Genomic DNA, 20,535 nt, shown 5'->3' with positions numbered 1-20,535 from the left:
CCAACTCAAGTATTCTTTGGCTTTCTGGGCCTCTCCTCTTTCCTTAGCTTTCCGTGTCCCATACTTCACGGTCGGATCGCAAGCTCACTTTCACCTGACGTCTGATAACTCTTCGTATCGGGTTATGTTCGGGACCGGTGGGATATTTCTGGTAAGGTCCAGTCTCTTCGTGACGGACTGGCAAGTAGTGACTGTGATAAGCATATATGACCTAATGCTATGCTCACGAAGACCACGAAGATAAGTTCTACATCAAAATTAAAGCTGTACGTTGATCGGCTGGGAGAATTCAATGCTACTGTCAACAAAGAACACCAATTCGGCGCAGATATCTCGCACCCCATGGTATGAGGCCTGTAAAGATCAGCGACGACTGATCCTGATGTCTCCAACACGAGATTTTATCTCTAATATAGATGTAGCCACAGAGACATGCCCACACAGAGGCTAACCACACCTGCTCGATTACGCTGTCGTTAGTCAATATGGTCTCCAAGAAACGTGCATCACACGAGTGATATGGGGAACGAACTGCAGAAAAGACTAATGACTTACCCGAATGGAGCTGAACAATTAACTTGGTAAGCCATATTGCGCCAAATGATTCAACAAACGCGTAAACGTGAAACATCTAAAACATAAGAAAATCAGATCGATGTGCGGCAGTCAGTCAGATTCGGCGATTGCACACACGAGACCTCGGATGATCTGATGACAGAAACCGACTGGTAAATGGGAAGAATGAAGCGCTCGTTGAATGCCTTGCCCGTCCGGAGAGTGAGGTCAAGAAACAGCATCTAAAATATGCATTAATCGGCCTGATTTAACGACTCAACTGCAAGCGATCGAGACAGCGGAGTGTACAGTAGACCAAAAAATCCGCTGTTAGCGGAAAAAAGTATTTTGTACTGCCCGAAGGTTATCTACGGGCCAGGCATCAAACCAATCCGAAATCTACAAGGTGTTGTCATGTGAGTGAAGTTGGCTTCGTCTGAAGAAATTTAGTATATATGCAATAATCACCCCAGGAAACTCCTGAACCGACAAAGGAGCGTCAACTGAATTGCAGTGGATAGACTACCTCAATGAAGGGAAAGCTGCCTCTGGATCATCTTCTGACTATCGATGAGATATGGTGGGTGAAGATGCAGCAGTAGGATGGCAAGTCGGCTAAACGAGATATGTTCACAGCCGAAATGTTCAAGTTTGGTGAACAGAAGGCACTTCTCTAACAGACCAAAACGATCTGGTAGGAACTAGATGTTGCACAAAAATTCAAGGATGCCCTAATCGTGCCACTCCACGAAAAAAGAAAACAAGGCTACACCTGACAACTACGAATATTTTAATCTCTTAAGCAGTGCGGAGAAGATCCTGACACGACCTAAATTGATCAAAGCACGCAATCCAAAACAGCAGTCTGTTGGTCGTATGTTAACGGATCTGATATGTGCTACACGAAATCTTCGAGGAAAATCTCGTCAACGTCGCCAGCTCTTACATAATCTTTTCATAAACTTCAAGAACGCCTTTGCCTTCAACACTCAGGAATCACCGAGGGCAGCGTCTCTAAAACACGATTCTCTGCCAATTACTCAATTAATTTCGGGGCTGTCATGATGGAATGACGACGACGGTTTTAATAAATGGCTCGACGATAAGTGTGTGTTCGACCCGCTGTATTCAGTACTTGCTTTTGGAACTGGATAAGTTTCGCTGACAAGCAAATCAAGATCCTCGGATCCTTCCTAGGTTCCTGAGGCTATCGGTCTGCTAATCATACAGTGGCGTCGGGAGCGGCCATTGCTGTACTGACCAAAACTTACAAAATTGTGTAATGCTAAACCTGAGATAATCCTAGAAGTGGCTTTGGTGGGTTTGCAGTGTAAATGAATCAACTCAAATTATAACATGCAAATGTCCACATTGTGGCGGACCTCACTCTTTTCAAATGTTCAAGTTGGACAACTACAGTCATCACTATCTGATACATTTGAACAACCATAATCGGGGCTGTTCAGTTGCCCTACAGTAAAAAAAACATACGAAAGGGTGAAATGTATGTGAAATGTATGTGAACTGTATGAAAGGGTGAACTTTCGATCTATGAAGCTATCGAATGACCATGTGATCAAACAAACACCTAGGTAACTTAAAACCTGCGCTAAGGATCCTGAAATCCGGACCCATTGTTACATTCAGGGTGTGACTCGTGACCTCATCCCGATACCGGTTTCACCGTATCCGGGGATGATCAGATACACGTAGCCCTCGAGTTCTTATCAACCCCATGTTTGACTTCAATACAAGAATCCAGCAAAGTGACAAAATACACTGAACGCCGTCCAGTATTTTGAGGAGTTCTTTCGAAAATGGTACTGCGTGCACCCTTTTTAGTGACATGCTAAGAAGTCGGAACTAGCTTAACACACCGAGTCTCGCGTGCACTGTGATTTGTAGGCTGTTTAGATTCCTCTGTCTGAATACTGATCTGTGATAGACCGCTCGTATATGAACTTCATGTTGAAAATTTCTTGGTCTGCAGTTGTAAGATCCGGACGGTTATGGATCTCACAGGACGATTGCGACTATTGGATTATACGCAGTTCGCAGCCAGAAGTCAATAGGAGCAGACGGACGTGGGGCAGCAGATGAAATATTGAGGACTGACAGACAAACGGATTAGTAAGCATCATGAATTAAGCATACGTACAATCAACAATGACGCAATCGGCAGGAGCAGGAAATAGTCACTATCGCAGCACGGATTTCTATAGGGGCAACAACAAGTAAGTACCAAACGATGTACAGACATACATATAGGGGCAGTCTGACAGTGTGAGTTGACCGTAACGGCGCAGGGGTCAGTACGTTCGGGATGTGAGGGGCTGTCTTTCGGTCGGCGTCGACGCAGCCGCTCGTGTCGCGCGACAGGTCAGATTACGCGGTTTCGTCCGTTTAAAACAAAGCTCAGCAAAGGCTATCTGGCAGGCGTGATACATGGGTAATACAAAATAATCAGCCGCTCCGGACGTCAGGTCGGTGCAGTTGTTGGCGCGTTCGCTTGCCGTCCGGAGGTTCCGGGTTCGGTACCCGGGCGGCCTGCTTCTCCATCGGAGTGGGCGTTCAGAATTGGTGCGATCGAGACGAACTTGCAGGCAATGAGAGATGGGCAACAAAATATTGACATCAGTTACTGATGTCAAACCTTAAGTAGGAACGAAACGGGGGGAAAAAGAGCAGCACGAAAACGAAACGTTATCATAATAAACAGGTGTAAGTCATGTTACTCATGAGTAGTCAGAAACAAGGAAAGTTACCCTTGTTCACCGTTGATTCACATGGGAAATCAACAGTAGTGTTTAAATGGGCAAGAAAGAAGTAACATGAAGTACCGTGTCCTCAATTCCAACCGACTGATTGCACTTACTAAAGCATATTTCTACTTGTCTCATGTCTTGGTAATCCGGTGTCAACTAAATCTGCTTTAGGACGAAGAACCCCAGCTGTAGTTGATCTGGTCGGGTCGAGTCATTGGCTTACGAGACAGCAACAGCATCAGTCATCAATGATCATAACGCACAGGAGGATCGATCCTGTCTGATAATTTTTCCACATGACATGGAGTAGCATGAAGGTATGATAATATGATTGGCGGAGACAGCACCGCCCAGAAGATCAAACCGCCAAATAGAAACATTTCCTTCCGTATTTATCGGACATCTACATGTTTGCCAAAGTGACAGATTACATTTCTCTGATTCACATGAAGGTACCCAAAAGAAATGTGAATGAACGATGAAGCTATCACATATTCCTAAATGAATGGGAACCGTGTACGCAATTCCTAGGAATCTGCATTTGTGATGCAAATAATCTTGGCAGCAAACGGACACTAAACCAATGTCCACAAAAACCTGTTCCATTAATGCCCGCCAATGCACGCGGTCTGCTTAAACCATCGACAAACCACGAGTTCTTTTGAGAAATCGACTCACCTATATCTGAAGAGGAAGCCAGTTTCTTTTCGCAAATGTTCATAAGCGACTCGAATTTGTGGGATCGCTTCCTAGTGATAAGGTGGCAAAACGCACGCATCTACCAAGCGATGTGAACTGATAGATGTATATGACAAGTAGCTTTGTACTGTTGATTCAGTTCCTCAAATCACTCTGTTGCGACTCCCTTCAGTGAACAAATCAACCCATTGCCAACAGATAGACATATGCCCTTCATGAAAGTGAAACACTAATATGCTTCTTTTCTGGCAACAACTTTGTACGAAGGAATTGAGCTGGTCATCCGCCAGCGTAGGATGTCATGTTAGACGAAATCCAATACCCAGGCCTCCGGAAACCGGGGTATTCAAAAAGGGTTTGTGCCAGTATATAAACAGCTCTTTATAAAATCGATGTGTGAGTGTCAAGCTCACATTAACAAATGTGTCCTACCCTTCGAAGAATGGTCATGTTATATTCCGTGAAAGACACTCCGCATGTACCACGTGTCTAAGACGAAGAGATCAATAGACTAAAGCAAAAGTAGGATGAACACCGAGCATGTAGAATTGTCCTGATAACCTACTTGTTGGAGCACTTGGCTTCTGGCACGTCATCTCACGCCAAAGTGGACCACGGATGTTCACATATTACTGCCTGCTTTTCGCACAAATGTGCTGAATCATCTTGACCAAGGACGATATTTGCGTGAACCCGAATCGCCCGCACTAATTACTTTATCTTACTTATCTTACTCTACTTTAGCCGCTACATAACCGCAATACGATTTCAATCCTGTCTGTGCGGCGTTCTCTTGGCGTTTTGAATTCCACGAAAAAGGTAAAAAAATGAATACACTGGAAACAGCTATGAGATAATTACCTCCAGAGCAACACTACGCCTGGAAAAATAACTGAGACTGGTCTCAATTTGTTGTTCTTCTACCATGTCGATTTGGAATACTTTACCAGAATATGCGATCACCCTTGACCGGAAACCGAATCTTCCATCAGTCCTGCAATCAGGTAATCTCACGTGTTAATGAAAATCAGGCAGTGATATTCAGTAGAAATTTCCGCACGTACAAACAGGGTTGAGAAGCATATGCTCCGTTTGTATTGACTTGTTTGTTTTCTGTCTTACTGGCATTGAATCAATTAGCTGGGCAAAAGGGACAAGTCAACTCCTGCATTCAACAAAGGCTTGTGGGGCCGATATTGTTAATTCGAAATGTGTGTCGTATTTGTCTGATTAAACTGGTGGGCCATTCAAGTATCTTGGTTTACTAGAAAATCAGGATCACACAAGGCCGCCGGCTTGAAGCCTCGTCTGACAGTCGTGATAAAAATAGCGTTCTGATATATTGGATGGCTGTTACAATAGCGACCTACCTTGGGTGTATAAAATGCCATGGGGTCCGTCAGGGTGCACCTGTGAGTTTAACCATAGTTGGAATTTAGAGAAGACCGTACACCATACTGCTACATCTTCCGCAACAAACAGAAATCGGTGATTCTGTGTTGTCGAAACTGGTTTTGTGCAAGCGTATTGACAACGAAATTTTGGTTGTTGTCCTTTTATGTCTCGACTCTCGGAACTACGTGAGCTCGGTGAACAGGCAGGAAGGATCATTCCAAACACGTGCATTCCAAGTCTTCTGTTGTGTTCAGAGCACGTTCAACCGGAGAAAGTCTCAAATTGGAGATTCACTTGGGTCTCATATCAACAGCAAGACAATTTGTGACTGACTACGCTCCGCCAAAATTAGCACTTTGCTTGGGGTGAGATGAGATAGTGTGAGACTGAGTGGACTCGGTAAATAAATAACAAGGATACACATAGCACCTACGATTTTGTACTGATGCCAATGTGGTAATGTCTGGACTGAACCTCTGAAGTTCATCAAGAGGCTGAATGTACCATATCATCAAAAGCACCGATTTGGTCACCTCATAGGGATTCGGACCAGTAGTTGCTTGCAACAGAAAATATGTATTCCATCAATTTCACTCCACCCTGCGTTCATACGAGAAACATGTAGTTGGGGACATGTGGGTATGACCTATTTAAATGGAATCTTGAGTCGCTTTAGGATCGCCACAGTCACCAGACCACGTGGCCTGGTTTAAACGTTGAAATACCAGCCACAGAATACCACTTTGTCGTTGCTGACGAACATACGGATTGTGTGCACCAACATCAGGGTCGGACAAAGCGATTCTACTTGTAACTCCAAATTACAGACATCTGGTGCTATTCGTTCACATTTTCAATCGAAAAACCAAAAGGACAAACTAAGAGGCCTAAATTTGAAACTGATCACAACCTGGAGCCTAGTTATGGCTTCGAACGCCCATGGCACTTTAGGAGCCACTGTTAACTTGTCAGTAATCGGAATGACAAAGCAGGTGACACTGTCACGAAGTCTCTGCTTAGTTACAAAATTTGTTCTTGTTCTTCCTCTTGTTCTTATTCCTCTCAAAACGAGCCGAAAAATGGTGGTCACCATCTACTTGATAAACGTTCAACACAACAACTGATTGCCTTTTTCCAAGGCTGGTGTTTCTTTTGAATAACTTCATTCAGATCAGTTTAAGCTCGGAGGATGGAAGCAAGAGGGGGAAAGAGGGTATAAAGAACAGATTAGGGGGAAAGGACTACTTTGATATATCAGTCCTGTATGATTGGTGCGGATACTTTATGGTGGACAGGTTTGTCCTTGTCAAATATCAGTCTGTGAAGTCGCATGATCCGATGGTTCAGAGTTTGGCTGGCAAGCGTTATGACATGCAGAACAGCCAGAAACTCATAAAACGTCTACGAAAAAGATGATAGTCTACGGAATATTTCTGTCCACAGACCTTCAGCAAGCGTATTGCCACTTGACTCACTTATTTTCCATGGTATGGCAGTGAGTAAATTCAAGAAGCTGCACAAACCCTTCGACGAAGAAGTGGAAATGACTAAATGCCGACTATTCGGCAATGCTATGACCATTTGCGTTCCGCACAACTGGCCAAGATAAGGGAGATGTCTATTACCTGTTTTGTTTCAGGTTTTTAACACATACATATCAGGTGAGTAGTTTCCGAATTCAGCGTCTGCTAAGTCATTTGAATCTTTTCTGAGAGCTGTTCCTGGTTAGAAATAAAGTCCCGTAAAGATTATAACCGGCTCCCAAAAACCTAATTCTAGGGGTCATTTTTTGTGATCAGTCTACCAGCGGCAGAAGCATGGTAACAAACCGTCTGAATAAGCGAGTGGAAGGGTGCTTTGTTGGCATGGATTGGTAAACCTGTCGAGAGCAACAGAGGCAAACCGAATAATGCATATTTGCTCTATGTGAGTTGAAAATAATCGAGACGAATTCACACAGTACGAGAAATTTGCAAGTGCACATACGCCGCTCGAATGGTATTGCAAACTTCATACCATATGAAAAGGTGGACAACGTAGGATCCAAAGCGTGAACGCATCACGTAAGGGCAATAAGTACATTGCCAACTAAAATTGAAAATTGAAAGTTGCCAGATCTCGCACATCCAACAAACAGTTAATCAACTGCCTGGTTCGCGTTTCGAAATTACTGTCAATGCTATGGTTTACTGTCTGCTTTCGACCAATTGCGAATGTTCGGAGGGAATGATAATTTTTGGCAAGATGACTGTGGTCTATTGTAAAGAGTATCGGTTGTAATTTTGCATTTTCTACTGATTCCTTTGAAACGATCAAATGAACCGTAGCCAAATATTCACCGAGTGATCGGGTATTTGTTTGAAAACGAAAATCAGTGGATAAGATTTGTGGCAACCATGGTGTTTGACGACCAAATGGTCCATTGAGATATCCAACCGTGCTTGCGGGCAAAAATGATCCCTCATTGTTGCAACCATCGCCTGGAATATGACAAGCTTTCGCAGTTATACATCTAATACGTCTTCCGGAATATATTCAGGATTACAGAGTTAGTTCACAGTCCATTGAGATGTAAGGTTTGCTGTGTGCGAAGCGACCAGTCGTTCTCTAGGACACTCGTGATATTTGGAAAGCTATGGAGCACCATTTTTGGACACAATGCATGACGCCCTGGAATGCACGTTATGAACCAAATCTATTTAGAGTTATTGCAGTAAAACTTGTTCAACGTAGGCCCAGTGGTCATCTATTACGGAGAGCTGTTGCGTGTAAAACTCAAAGTAAAAAGATGAATTAAATTAGTGTGGCCATCCCAATCTTCAACATCCAGTTGCGTCAGACTCCAGTGAAACGTGCAAGGAGCTCGGTTTGGGTCATTTTTATTATAAATAATTTTACGGTTTCTGATATTGTATGGGCCCACCGGTGATTTTCTAATGCGGTTGCATATGTCCCACTCACGTTGTGTTCTGTAGTTATTAGGTGATAGACCAAACGTCTACTTGGTCACTTCTTTTGTTGCAAAATGATAAATTGTGCTTTTTAGCGTAAAAGCCCCCTGTGGGTTACACCTAGTTACACATTTTCCTCATTACTAAAGACGGGATATGTCCCGCCTGGATAGGGATACTTTACAGTCATTCGGCCCGTTGACCCTGAATTTAAGAAACCCTTCGAGATATGTCCGAACTCCAGTCCCATATCGGTCCAATGAGACTGACAGATCTTATTTGTTCCCACCTTCAGGTGTGCGCTAAATACGCATTGTCGATCAGTCTACTTTCATGCTGAACAGAAACTCTGCATTCAGTCGCTCTACGCAGATGCTCTACTCCCGTCTGAAATTTCATCAAATCAGAAGGGTTGGAAACGGTTCGCTAAGGCGGCCGTGACGCAAAACTGAAGGTTACGGACAGACCCGATCCGAAGTGAGAATCCAGTTAACGTGGCCGTCGTTTTCGTTGTGTCATCAGCTGTTTTCGTGTTAATGGATGAACTCATCCAATTCATTTCCTCTCTCCATCAGTTCAACCGGTTTATTGTCACAGTACTCACTTCAAGCGTTTGAAAATGGGCCTATGTTACTCATCTATGTTCTCCTGTACCATCATTCTTAGTTGATGTGTGTATGTTGTTGTTCAGCACAATGTGGTGTGCCCCGGTGCTTCTTTCTGCTTTCGCGCGAAAGTATCCTGACCTATCCTGAAACAGTTCTTGTATCGGCAGGTCCTCTAGAAAATTATGTTGGCTTTGTGTGATGTTAGGAATTTTAACATTATGCTTGGTTACTGTGATGGATGTCTGTACTATACACTCGAGCATCTCAATGAATTCAACCCAGGGAAGCGGTTATTGTGAATAAGTCGTCCTCGTTTGGATTTGTCCACCATGTGGCCTATTGTTAAATCGGAGACAGTGGCGTTTTGTTCAGAATTTTTGCGTCAACTCCTGTGTCTGCATATAAATGGCTGTGAGCTGTCGGTCATTATCAATTGGTTTTCACATGGAGTTTGATGGTGTAGCAATACTGAAACTATGTACAACCTAGTTCTCCTTTCGAACACGCTTCACAGCGTTCATTGCTGATAACATACGGGTCCTTTACGCGGCTCAAGGATAAACTATCAAACACCGACGAACAGCAACGATTGTGGAACTTTAATTTTGCATTTGGTGCTACATGCTATCTTTGCAAGCATTTTGACATTACGAATAAAGCTTCATTCATAGTCCGAATATCTGAAAACTGGTATTCCAACTCGTGGCTATAGGAATCTAGCAGGTTTTGTTAATTCAACCTGGAAAACGGCATTATTTCGTATGAAACCTGGTGGCACAACAGGCTGATGGGAGGATGGCAATTATATACCTTGATCTTGTGCATTAGTCGAATAATCTGACTTTGTTTCAACAAAATTCGTAAAGCATCGCGTGAAGTGCTTTCTGTTCTGGTAAATTTTTACCTAGATTTGTTTTCATGTGTGAATCAATAATACCAATTCAGCTAAATGCACTACTGTTGAGCATTTATACTATTCTTGCGATCAGCTAGGAATTCATGTACAGTAACCCGGTCTTGAAGAGGAGTTATAAAACACTGCATGTACTTTAGCGGGGTGTGCTGCGATTTTAAAAAAATGTAGAACCAAGGAATGAAATGCGCAAGATGTGCTTCCATACTTTCTGCAAATTCTTGCTTTGAGCTTGTATTCACCGGGAAAGCAATGAGAATAATCAGTGACAGGGAAACACTGACAGTGTGATTCCACTTCCGGTCGCCATAGAGCCTGTGGTAATTCGTCATCGTCATCACCAGAGACAGTGACAGCGACATCAGTGTTCATTATTTGCTGCCGTAAAGCTGAGTTACTTATACCAAAAGACTTAAAGTGGGAAATGGAGACAACTGGTGAGTGGCTTCAGTCTTGAATCCGTTGGATGACTGTTTCAACACTAGTCTGGATATGTGCAATGAGTAAAATATTGCAATTCATGTCGCATCCCATACAGCGGAGCCGTTTCTCTTAAAATCTCATCCTAAACTTTTATGTAAATCCGAGAATGCTTGCAGAACTATTTGATCCTTGTCGGAAAATATCAAGAGGTCGTAGTAGTGCTTAAATGGTCGAGTCCATGCACACAAATGTGAATCAGCCTATTTTGAGTGTCACAGTAACTGGTAACCATAGTACCTACAGCATTGCCACTTCGGAAACAAAAAATGAGGGTCGGTTCCAATAAAAAGACGAACGCCTACCAGTCACGGCTGTCAACCGACACGAATCAGGAATGACCAATCCCGTGTGATAGAAGGGCAACGATCTTCGCATCGCACCCAATTCCCTACTTCACCGGTGAATCGTATCGGTCGATGTTGTCTCAATAATTGAATCAGTTATGCGCTCATTCACAGCCGACTTTTCGAACCTGTTCCATCAGCCTGATATCATAGTCTGCTAGCATACATGCTTGAGAAGATCGTTCGGCGTTAGCGGTAAATAAAGCTACATGAATGACATAAGAATTGCCACTGGTTAACATTTATTAGCAACTTGATAATGATGCTTCTTAGGGTATAAATCCATGAATCAGAATTATTAGGTTGAATTTCTTGTGTATATATATGGCCTCTGAGATTACGTTGACTCCTTGATCCTACACTGAGTGAGATATGCGGCACATTCTGCGTCTCTCTGGTTGAATTCCGCTGTCTTTTGTAATAGTCCCCCGAAAGTGAAATGCAAGTCCCGCAGTGTCAGTGCACATGATAGTGGCAAACCAGCTAAAACATTTATAACTCTTGGGTTCCGCAACCACTCCGTTCGTGGTCATTGATTTTTGTCGACATTACAGATCGAAACCAAATGACTTCTCTGTACTGCTGAACAAAATATATCGAAGGAGTTAGATTTGCATAATGATCCGTCAATTTCATATGGATACATCCATCGCGTTTTGGAGAGCGGCGGAAATATCCGTCCGAATTAAAACTACGATTCCATATACGCTTTTGTACATATTCAGAATTTCCTTGTCCACCTCTCTCGCAGATAGGATAACTCCCTAAATGACCGAAACCCTTACGTCCACGACTTTCGACCTTCTCGTCTAACTTAAGCCTTTTGCTCTTTGCTAAGTGTGCCGTATCCATATACAATCTACTATGTTTTGCCTATCATTGAGAGAATGCACACATTGAAACCAAATATCATGACTAAATGGAGAATACACCGACATGCTGTCATGGTCAAGAGCAAGTGATCCTACTATATATATGATATTTCAACAAGCATCTGTGGGTTGTGGGCCCGATAAAACTACGGGACTAGTTAGGTGTTAGATACAGCCAAGACAGATGTTTTGTCACCACATCACAGAATTCGTAATAAAAGTAAGTTCAGCTACGTTTCGAACAATCAGATTCTGCGTTGCGATATTGAGGGGACTGTGTGCCATCTTTGCAGAATACCACGAAAGATGCCAGTCTGGAGTATATAAAATACACGCATTCAGACATGGTTAAAATGATTTGGATGGCCTTAACTGAAATGGTTTCCGTCTGCATTGTACCTGATACGTTTATGCGTCCTTTGAGTATCATGGCAGCCACGCTATTGTTTGTGCGTGGTAATTCAGCCCTCGGAATTCTTTCTGGCTGCATAACTCCTCTACATCGAAACAACTTCACATTTGAGCCCCATCGTGAAAAATCGTTATTGTCTATAACGGATTACTTCTTTGTCACTCATAACGGGTGGAACTTACCATAAGTCCACGGTTTAGGTAGTTTGATAGTCTCTGAAAGTAAACTGGTGGGTACTAGTTTAGTTAATAGAATGTATGACTTCATATTTGTTTGATTTCCAGAAAGTCTGTGAGTTCTGTTCGATAGCTCACTTTACCCGGAGCAGTTTCTCCCCGAAGAGCAGAGCGTTCCCACTAGTCCGCGCAGCTGGTCCCTAACATTCGTTAACTTTCCGGTATGGATCACCATCGAAACGAATTATATTGAATCTATGGCGATGAAAGTTTAGCCTCAACCTTCCTAAGAACATCTGGCCAAGTTCCGGGGGCTTGCGCTCCAAAACGTTTGTCATGAGGAAAAAACGGATCTTATACCCAGCTGCCAAAAGCCGCCCATCAGTACCTGCCAGTTGTTCCCTTTCCCGAATTGGGGATACCGATTCTGGGGCTAGTCAGGACTCAAAAAAAAACTGAAACATGATCTCAAGCTGTATTTGCGTAATTCAGCCCTCGGAATTCTTTCTGGCTGCATAACTCCTCTACATCGAAACAACTTCACATTTGAGCCCCATCGTGAAAAATCGTTATTGTCTATAACGGATTACTTCTTTGTCACTCATAACGGGTGGAACTTACCATAAGTCCACGGTTTAGGTAGTTTGATAGTCTCTGAAAGTAAACTGGTGGGTACTAGTTTAGTTAATAGAATGTATGACTTCATATTTGTTTGATTTCCAGAAAGTCTGTGAGTTCTGTTCGATAGCTCACTTTACCCGGAGCAGTTTCTCCCCGAAGAGCAGAGCGTTCCCACTAGTCCGCGCAGCTGGTCCCTAACATTCGTTAACTTTCCGGTATGGATCACCATCGAAACGAATTATATTGAATCTATGGCGATGAAAGTTTAGCCTCAACCTTCCTAAGAACATCTGACCAAGTTCCGGGGGCTTGCGCTCCAAAACGTTTGTCATGAGGAAAAAACGGATCTTATACCCAGCTGCCAAAAGCCGCCCATCAGTACCTGCCAGTTGTTCCCTTTCCCGAATTGGGGATACCGATTCTGGAGCTAGTCAGGACTAAAAAAAAAACTGAAACATGATCCCAAGACCAACTGTATTTGCATCATCAAGCGGCGGTGGACCACACGTTTTGTCTGTCTCAAGCATTGGAACTAACCGTCACGAGTGCACTTGCTGTATGGACATGCCTAAAAAGTTGGCGCGAGTAGCTAAGCAATCATGCACTTGTCCAGCAGAGATATATGAAATAAATTCTCCCCACCAACTGGGTGTGGTGATGGATCATTCCTCGGTACAGACTTGGGTTGGCGTCAACTCGAGAACAATATGCAGTCGAAGGGAGAATTCTTTGAAGTAGCATGTTAAAAAATAACCGCGTGATGAATTCCTGAAAGGTCATGCCCAAAAGATACTCGCAATAACCTTTGTCAGGAGCAGAAAATCAAGACTGAACTGTTGTAATAATGTGCGTGAAGACGCACTGCCGAGATCCGAACCAAAGAAGGCTACATAAAAGCTTGACCTGACGGAAACTGTTGTAAGTCTTTAGCTTCGGCTGGAATACGGCTCCTATCATATCGTTAAACTCATCTGTCCAAGAAAAATTGTGAATCACAAGAATCAACCGCCAACGACACCCACATGAGCTTAAAATTTTTGTTGAATGTTGCAACCTGAAGGTTTTGAAGCACTCACTGCCTTCAACTGTTACCAGATATTCGCACTGGTTAAAAGCTCACCAGAGTTGGAGATATGGAAGATCCGTTTCTAAACCCAGCGAAAATGACTAGCAGGAGTCAAATAAGATTAACCAAATTAAATGCCACATTGAGAAAACATCTTGTGTGGCCCGGGCGTGAATTTTTTCAGTACAGTTTCACTTTTCACCCCCTTCTTTAGTGGTGCAAAAATCCACCGGAAATCGGAGCGCGCAAAAATTCGCCAAAACGATCAACCGATAGTTGAATACCTAAAACGTCGTGGTCAGCATCGCACTCGAAAGATTTCAAAATCCCGGCTGGAACAGTCACCAACTGCGATGTGCGATTCTATCAACTGTGCATAATTTTATGCGACACTAAAATATCGACGTTTTACTGGCAGTGGATGAGACTCCTGTATTGTCTGTGGAATTTTACATACGTTTCTTGAGCACATCGGGTCCACAAGCATTTAATTACTTCCAAAGATAAGAATATGTCCATTCAAAGGCACTTGTAACTGAGGGATAGACAATAACTAAGATGAAGGATTTGGCTTCAAACGAGTGTATTAAAGTACATTTTTAGTTTACTTAGTGAGAAATGCTGCCTTGAAGTAAGGTAGGAGAAGGACTTGGGAGAACTCTCAAACATTTGCATCATCCGTCGTGTTCAAGGGAATATAATTTGCTGAGAATTAAAGAAACTATCGCACAATATTAAGCAATGGAAGCATCGCCCCACAGTAAGTGATGCAGCGTTGATGTGGACAAAGGTCCATCAGTTGATTTGTCACTGACTAGTAAGACAGAAAAATCGCCAGAGAAAATGTGGATTTGTGACGATATAATTTACTCCTGTTTGAGCGTAGCTACGTTCCACATTGCGGCATGAATGCCCTGGTGATTCTCCAAAGTGAATAGCTCAGGTTAGCAATTTAACGTCCATTGGTTGGACGAAAGCTTACTGGGAAATTTAACTGAGTCAGGCGATCAAGTGATGACCATTCCATTTGATCGTGAAAGTAGCTCGTGGGGCTCAAGGTCCAAAAGGCTGAAAGCGTGAAATTGTTAAATAAACTAGTCGAGAAATCATTCAATGCTTGTACTTGAATACTGAAGAAATCCAAGCAGAATATCTTACTGACACATTAACCGCGTTACGACATTTCCGGACAGTCACAACAAACTCAGAAATGAATAAAAGCTGTTTCTCAAACCAAAATAAGCTATTAATGCTCTCCGCTAATGATGAGGATGTTGAGGGGCCTCGTTGTAAGTTCCGCACAACAACTTAAAACGTCGGCGTAGGAATCCAGTAGAAATTGTGCAGTGACTGCAGATTCATACAAAAAGTGACATCTGGTCTCCTCGTCTGCGGTGGGTTGTCGGCATGAATAATGATAGATTACCTACCATTCTTGTCGATACATCATGATTCGTCTTTCAGAAACAGCGGCAGTTGGCGACAGTAATACCTAAACTGGTTCGGGTTTCAACACCATGTTGACAGTGCTAAATGTCAAAATTAAGTAAGATGTCGAGGTCCTGATTCCTTCATGCAAAACAACGCTAGGTGTGTCGAGCTGCTTGGAAAGTATATAAAAATCCGGTTTATCTTTCCTTGGCACAGTATGGTACTTACTTGCAAGCGAGAATCTCTTACTATTAGGTGGATATTTATCCATGTACTGATTTGAGATGACTCAGATAACCCAGTGCTCCTGATGTGTCTTTATGAACGCGTAAAGCATGAGAAAATATTGTGTCACGTAATTATCTGCAATTCGTGTGGTCCGAATGTATGAACCTCATGACCCTGGGATAATCCTAATGGAATACTATGCAACCATAATTCTGACGTGAACAAAATATTCCAGAAAAAACAAACCCAATCCCAAGTGTTTTTACTGGCCCTGGAAATTGTCAATACTCCCATAGTGCAACAAAATGTCATCCATCGGGAACTTAGTTTGACAAAGCATTTCCACACTGCTGACTTTGTTGTATCCATTAACCTGTGGCTGCTCCCAGATGCAGTCGCTCCAGCATCTATCATGCGTTGGTACAGTTGTTTTACCCGTGCAATTTCTGTCTCAGGATCAGATAAAACGACAACGTGGCATGAAATCGCATGTACTTGGACTCGCGAGTAAGTACACTCCGTAAAATCGCAAAAATCAAGAGGACTGATCCGATATAGATGAATACGTGCGGGTGAATTTTCGGCCAAAGAAGTGTAATTCAGGCGTATTACCTAGAAGCGACTGTATTAACGTAGAACCGTCTGAAGCCGCAAATACTTAATCGGGCCATTGGCCTTGAATCGGCACTGTATGTCCTCGCTTACTAATAGTGTTCTATTTCTGATTTCGGGTGCAAACAGTCTAGAAGATCAGCCGGGCTCCTATTTGGCCTGGGAACTTTTGAAAATAGGAAGCGTATGTCAACAGTGATTCCGATGCTCGCACTCAATAGGCGTAGCATAGGAAGGTCGCTTTGAACAAGCTCTATGCAGGGGAATTCCGCTACTGATTTATTCTATCAGTAGCACGTGCCCCAACGGTAAAATTGCATAAAGGAAGGTCCAGTGGTGTTGTAAACGTCTCGTCAGAATGTTTCCGTATGGGGAACGGAGTTTTGTTTGGAAAACCTAACTTTGATCGACTGGCTTTTGCAACCGCAAAAAAGAAAGACGAGTGCCTAGGCGGCAATATACTACTTGCGGAGTTCAACCCAACAAGGTAAGTGAACGGTGGGGCTATTGTAACAAGCCAGAAAAGATAGATTTTGTTACTCTTTCTTTTCACATTCATGTCTGTCACACTAAGCCGTCCTCCCTCCATTTCACCCACAGTGTTATTGACACAGCAACTGCTGTTATTATCAACGGAGCTGTGTGCAGCCAAATGAAAATCAAAGTTTGCACTCACATACCGTCACGAAAAGATTGGACTTTGCCGTGGTGTGGCGGTTTGTGTACCTCGGCGACCCTTTGAACTATACCGTGGAGTGCCGACTCGACGCTCACAGTCTCACATACCAGGTTGATTTATGGGTATTCTGACGAACACAGTCTTCTGGCCCTCTCGGTTGAGAGTTGGAACATGTATGGCGAAGTGTTCCGTAAAAATGGTAATGCAATTGCATTTCCAGCCCAAGCCTTCCCCGTCCACCTTTACTCTTTTCTTTACAATAAGACTTTCAAATAAATCATGGTTGTACGGCAGTGAAGCATCAGTGTTGAACACTGATGTCATGATGCTGAAGATGATGATGAATCCAGTCCAACACCGCTGCATTGAGGTTGGGCTTTTGAGCCAAAGGCTTTGACTGAGGACCCTAATCGTCCCCCTCTGTAGATGTGGGCACCCTGGCATTATCCCAGCTATCATACAAACATGCCATATTGACTGTCGCGTGATGCCATTAACCAGGCCGCCTTGGGTTCTTCATGCAGCAATGCGGGTAAGCGAAAATATGCCACTGCTGACGCCTCCCTTCTTACACTTACACGTTTTTTTGTATCTCACCCTCCTTCATCCAAGTTTGAGTACTTTATCCGCAAGTGCCAGCTCCAGGACGGACCATTTTGCTCGCCCCGGATCACACTCAGCAGCAGCTTCTGTACGTCCGAGCTCATCACAACCCTAAACACTTCGGAGTGTTTTCAAACCCCGAAAGCCTGTCCACTTAGCCACTTTCAATGTTCGCACACTGAAGCAGGCAGGTCAACAGGTGGCTCTTGCCTGCCCGCTGGAATCCCTCTGCTTGATGTATGCTGTCTGTGAGAAACAAGGACGAATGACGCATGTACTGTGATCAAACTGACTGCCACTTCGCACTCTTTCAGCTTCCGTCTGCGCACCTCTGGTGTTGCAGAGGCCACTGAAGCTGGATATGCTGGGGAGGATATTGTATTGAACGTACGAGCGACCGTCACGGAAGACTGGACCTTACCATGGTGTGACGGTTTACGCACTTCGTCGACCCATTGAACTATACTGGGGGGTGTCCCCACGACACTCATGGGGTCTCTCATACGAGGTTAATCAGTGGTTAGAGTTATGACGAACACAGTCTACTGGCCCTCCAGGTTAGGGGTTGGAACATGTGCCAACTTGTCCCGTAGTATTTGTGTTTGTATTCCCGCCAAACATCGCTGCCTTGCGGTTAGACTTTTTAGCGGCTTTGGTTGGTTGAGGACCCTCATCATCCTCCTGTCTAGGTGTGGGCGCCCTGGCACTATTTCAGCCCTTTGCCTGCCCGCTGGAATCCCTCTGCTTGATGTATGCTGTCTGTGAGAAACAAGGACGAATGACGCATGTACTGTGATCAAACTGACTGCCACTTCGCACTCTTTCAGCTTCCGTCTGCGCACCTCTGGTGTTGCAGAGGCCACTGAAGCTGGATATGCTGGGGAGGATATTGTATTGAACGTACGAGCGACCGTCACGGAAGACTGGACCTTACCATGGTGTGACGGTTTACGCACTTCGTCGACCCATTGAACTATACTGGGGGGTGTCCCCACGACACTCATGGGGTCTCTCATACGAGGTTAATCAGTGGTTAGAGTTATGACGAACACAGTCTACTGGCCCTCCAGGTTAGGGGTTGGAACATGTGCCAACTTGTCCCGTAGTATTTGTGTTTGTATTCCCGCCAAACATCGCTGCCTTGCGGTTAGACTTTTTAGCAAGCGGCTTTGGTTGAGGACCCTCATCATCCTCCTGTCTAATGGTGGGCGCCCTGGCACTATTTCAGCCCTCGTACAACCATGAACTGTACACATACAAATAAACTCCTGCTAAATCAGCCGTCGCTTGGTGCCATCAGCGGGGTTGCTTCACTTGCTGCACGCAGCAGGGCGGGTAAGCGAAAACAGACCACTGTTGAAGCCTCCATTCTTTCTCTTTCACCTACTTCTTATTCCCCTTCTCCCCACCACATTAATAACCCTCCTCTTATAGGTCTAGCACTTAGGACTGATGACTCCGTTCGTCTGCGTACATCTGCTTGTCACATGGCACGGACATCGTCAGTTACCTTAAAATCACTCTTCACGACTCGACACAGCGATTGGGCTAACCGCCCCGTCAGTCTCCACTCGCTTCCGGCTGCGCACCTCTGGTGATCCAGAGGCTGCTGCGGTGGGATGTACAGGGGTTGGTACTGTGCTAAGTCACCGGGCGGAAGTATCCTTATTTGACTGGATACCTGTTGATAATCGCCTCTGTGCGGTTCGTCTGGCAACGTCTGTGAAGGAGTCTCACAAGCGGCAAGTTGATAGATGTCGGTTTATCGTGTCTGCCTATGTCCCAACCGACTGTAACTCCGACGCCGTCAAAGAGAGGTTTTATAACGCCATGAATACCCTGCTGTGACGAACTAAAACTTTACATATCGCGGCGGTTACCTAAGATTTGAATGCACAAGTGGGCAGGCTTAGTGTGTCTGAGAGTCAATTGGGAGTTCGACATGCACTGAACTCGGTACATACGGACAATGGGAAACGATTGCTTCAGCTGCGTGCTGATCGCAGGCCGTTTTTGTGCACTACTAACTTCCGAAAAGCTGATGGGTGCTTGGGGTGTTAGTCTGCACAACAGCGTTGATGGTCGTGGTTTACGAGAGTTGGGCGCTTCGCCTCTCTCGGATCGATGGCTCGTATTTCCAGAACGAGTGTTTCCTGGGATATTTATCCGCAGTATCCAGCTCCGATGCAACCTGCTCAGGACGGCAGTTAGAAGCCAGACGATCGTATGTGGTGGAAACTGTGGTCAACCGGAGCATATTTTGCAATCCTGCTGGGTCACGCATGATGCCAGACGTGCTCGTCGTAATTGGGTTGCAAGGGAACTCGCAAAACGTCTCCGACGACCGGGATACACCGTCTTCGAGGAGTTGAGAGCAGCTACATCGACGTCCTTCATTAAACCTGACCTAATCGCTGTTCGAGATCGTCGTGCAACCGTAATAGACGTCAGTATAGTTTCGGACGGGCGCGGAGTGACTGTGTGAAATGAGAAGAAGCAGAAGTATGGAACTGATGAATATTCCCTCGCCAGAATCTCAGCCCTACATGCGATCGGTTGTGATGTCGACTTTTTGGTTCACCAACCGATGATCATCTCTTACCGAGAGATCTGCTTTCCTCAGTACGCTAAAGCTGTTATTGGACTGGGACTTCCTAAGGTCGCAGTCAGTGACTTGTGTTTGCCTGCCATTGTGGGCTCCCTGCGTACATATGACACTTTTATGCGTGGGACATGGAGTTGAATGTACATTTTTGCCATTTAATCTCACACCAGACCCAGTATGACGGACACTTTGTGCCTGATGTGCGAGTCTTGATTGTGAACGCGCCTACCGCGCCTTGAAGAGCATTCAACATTGTTTGTCCTTTCTTCGGGTGTTGGTCTTTGATGCTTGTTTCCGGATCAAAATTTTTACATACTTTGAGGTTCATCTCATCAGACTGGAACAGACCTTGGCAGGATTTCGAATGAGACGTTTCCTTCTCTTCACCCGCATTCTCCACTTGCTCCTATGCATTCATTGCATATATTCACATTTTATGTTTGTGATCATACTCTTCAAAAAATAAATGATAAAAGCATACTCAGAGACACCTTGCCCGTCGATGCGAAATTTGCAA

General features: G+C 44.3%; 2 protein-coding genes across 2 annotated transcripts; one reads left to right on the top strand and one right to left on the bottom strand.

Moving 5' to 3' along the window:
- Window positions 1-556: 556 nt before the first annotated feature.
- T265_15756 (hypothetical protein) lies at window positions 557-17,176 on the bottom strand (the record flags this gene model as incomplete). The annotated part of the gene is made up of 3 exons (XM_009179079.1): window positions 557-631; window positions 16,812-16,867; window positions 16,918-17,176. Coding segments are annotated over 3 exons (390 nt in total), but the record flags the coding sequence as incomplete, so codon positions are not given.
- Window positions 2,722-18,385, top strand: T265_12102 (hypothetical protein; the record flags this gene model as incomplete). The annotated part of the gene is made up of 5 exons (XM_009179078.1): window positions 2,722-2,789; window positions 7,054-7,075; window positions 15,975-16,026; window positions 16,423-16,618; window positions 18,241-18,385. The coding sequence occupies 5 exons, from the start codon at window positions 2,722-2,724 to the stop codon at window positions 18,383-18,385; spliced, it is 483 nt and encodes a 160-aa protein (XP_009177342.1).
- Between the last annotated feature and the right edge of the window lie 2,150 nt (window positions 18,386-20,535).

Source organism: Opisthorchis viverrini (assembly GCF_000715545.1).
Source record: "Opisthorchis viverrini unplaced genomic scaffold opera_v5_841, whole genome shotgun sequence".
Classification (NCBI taxonomy): Eukaryota; Metazoa; Platyhelminthes; class Trematoda; order Opisthorchiida; family Opisthorchiidae; genus Opisthorchis; species Opisthorchis viverrini.
The sequence above is the reverse complement of the archived record's forward strand: the minus strand, read 5'-3'. Positions and strand labels throughout refer to the sequence as shown.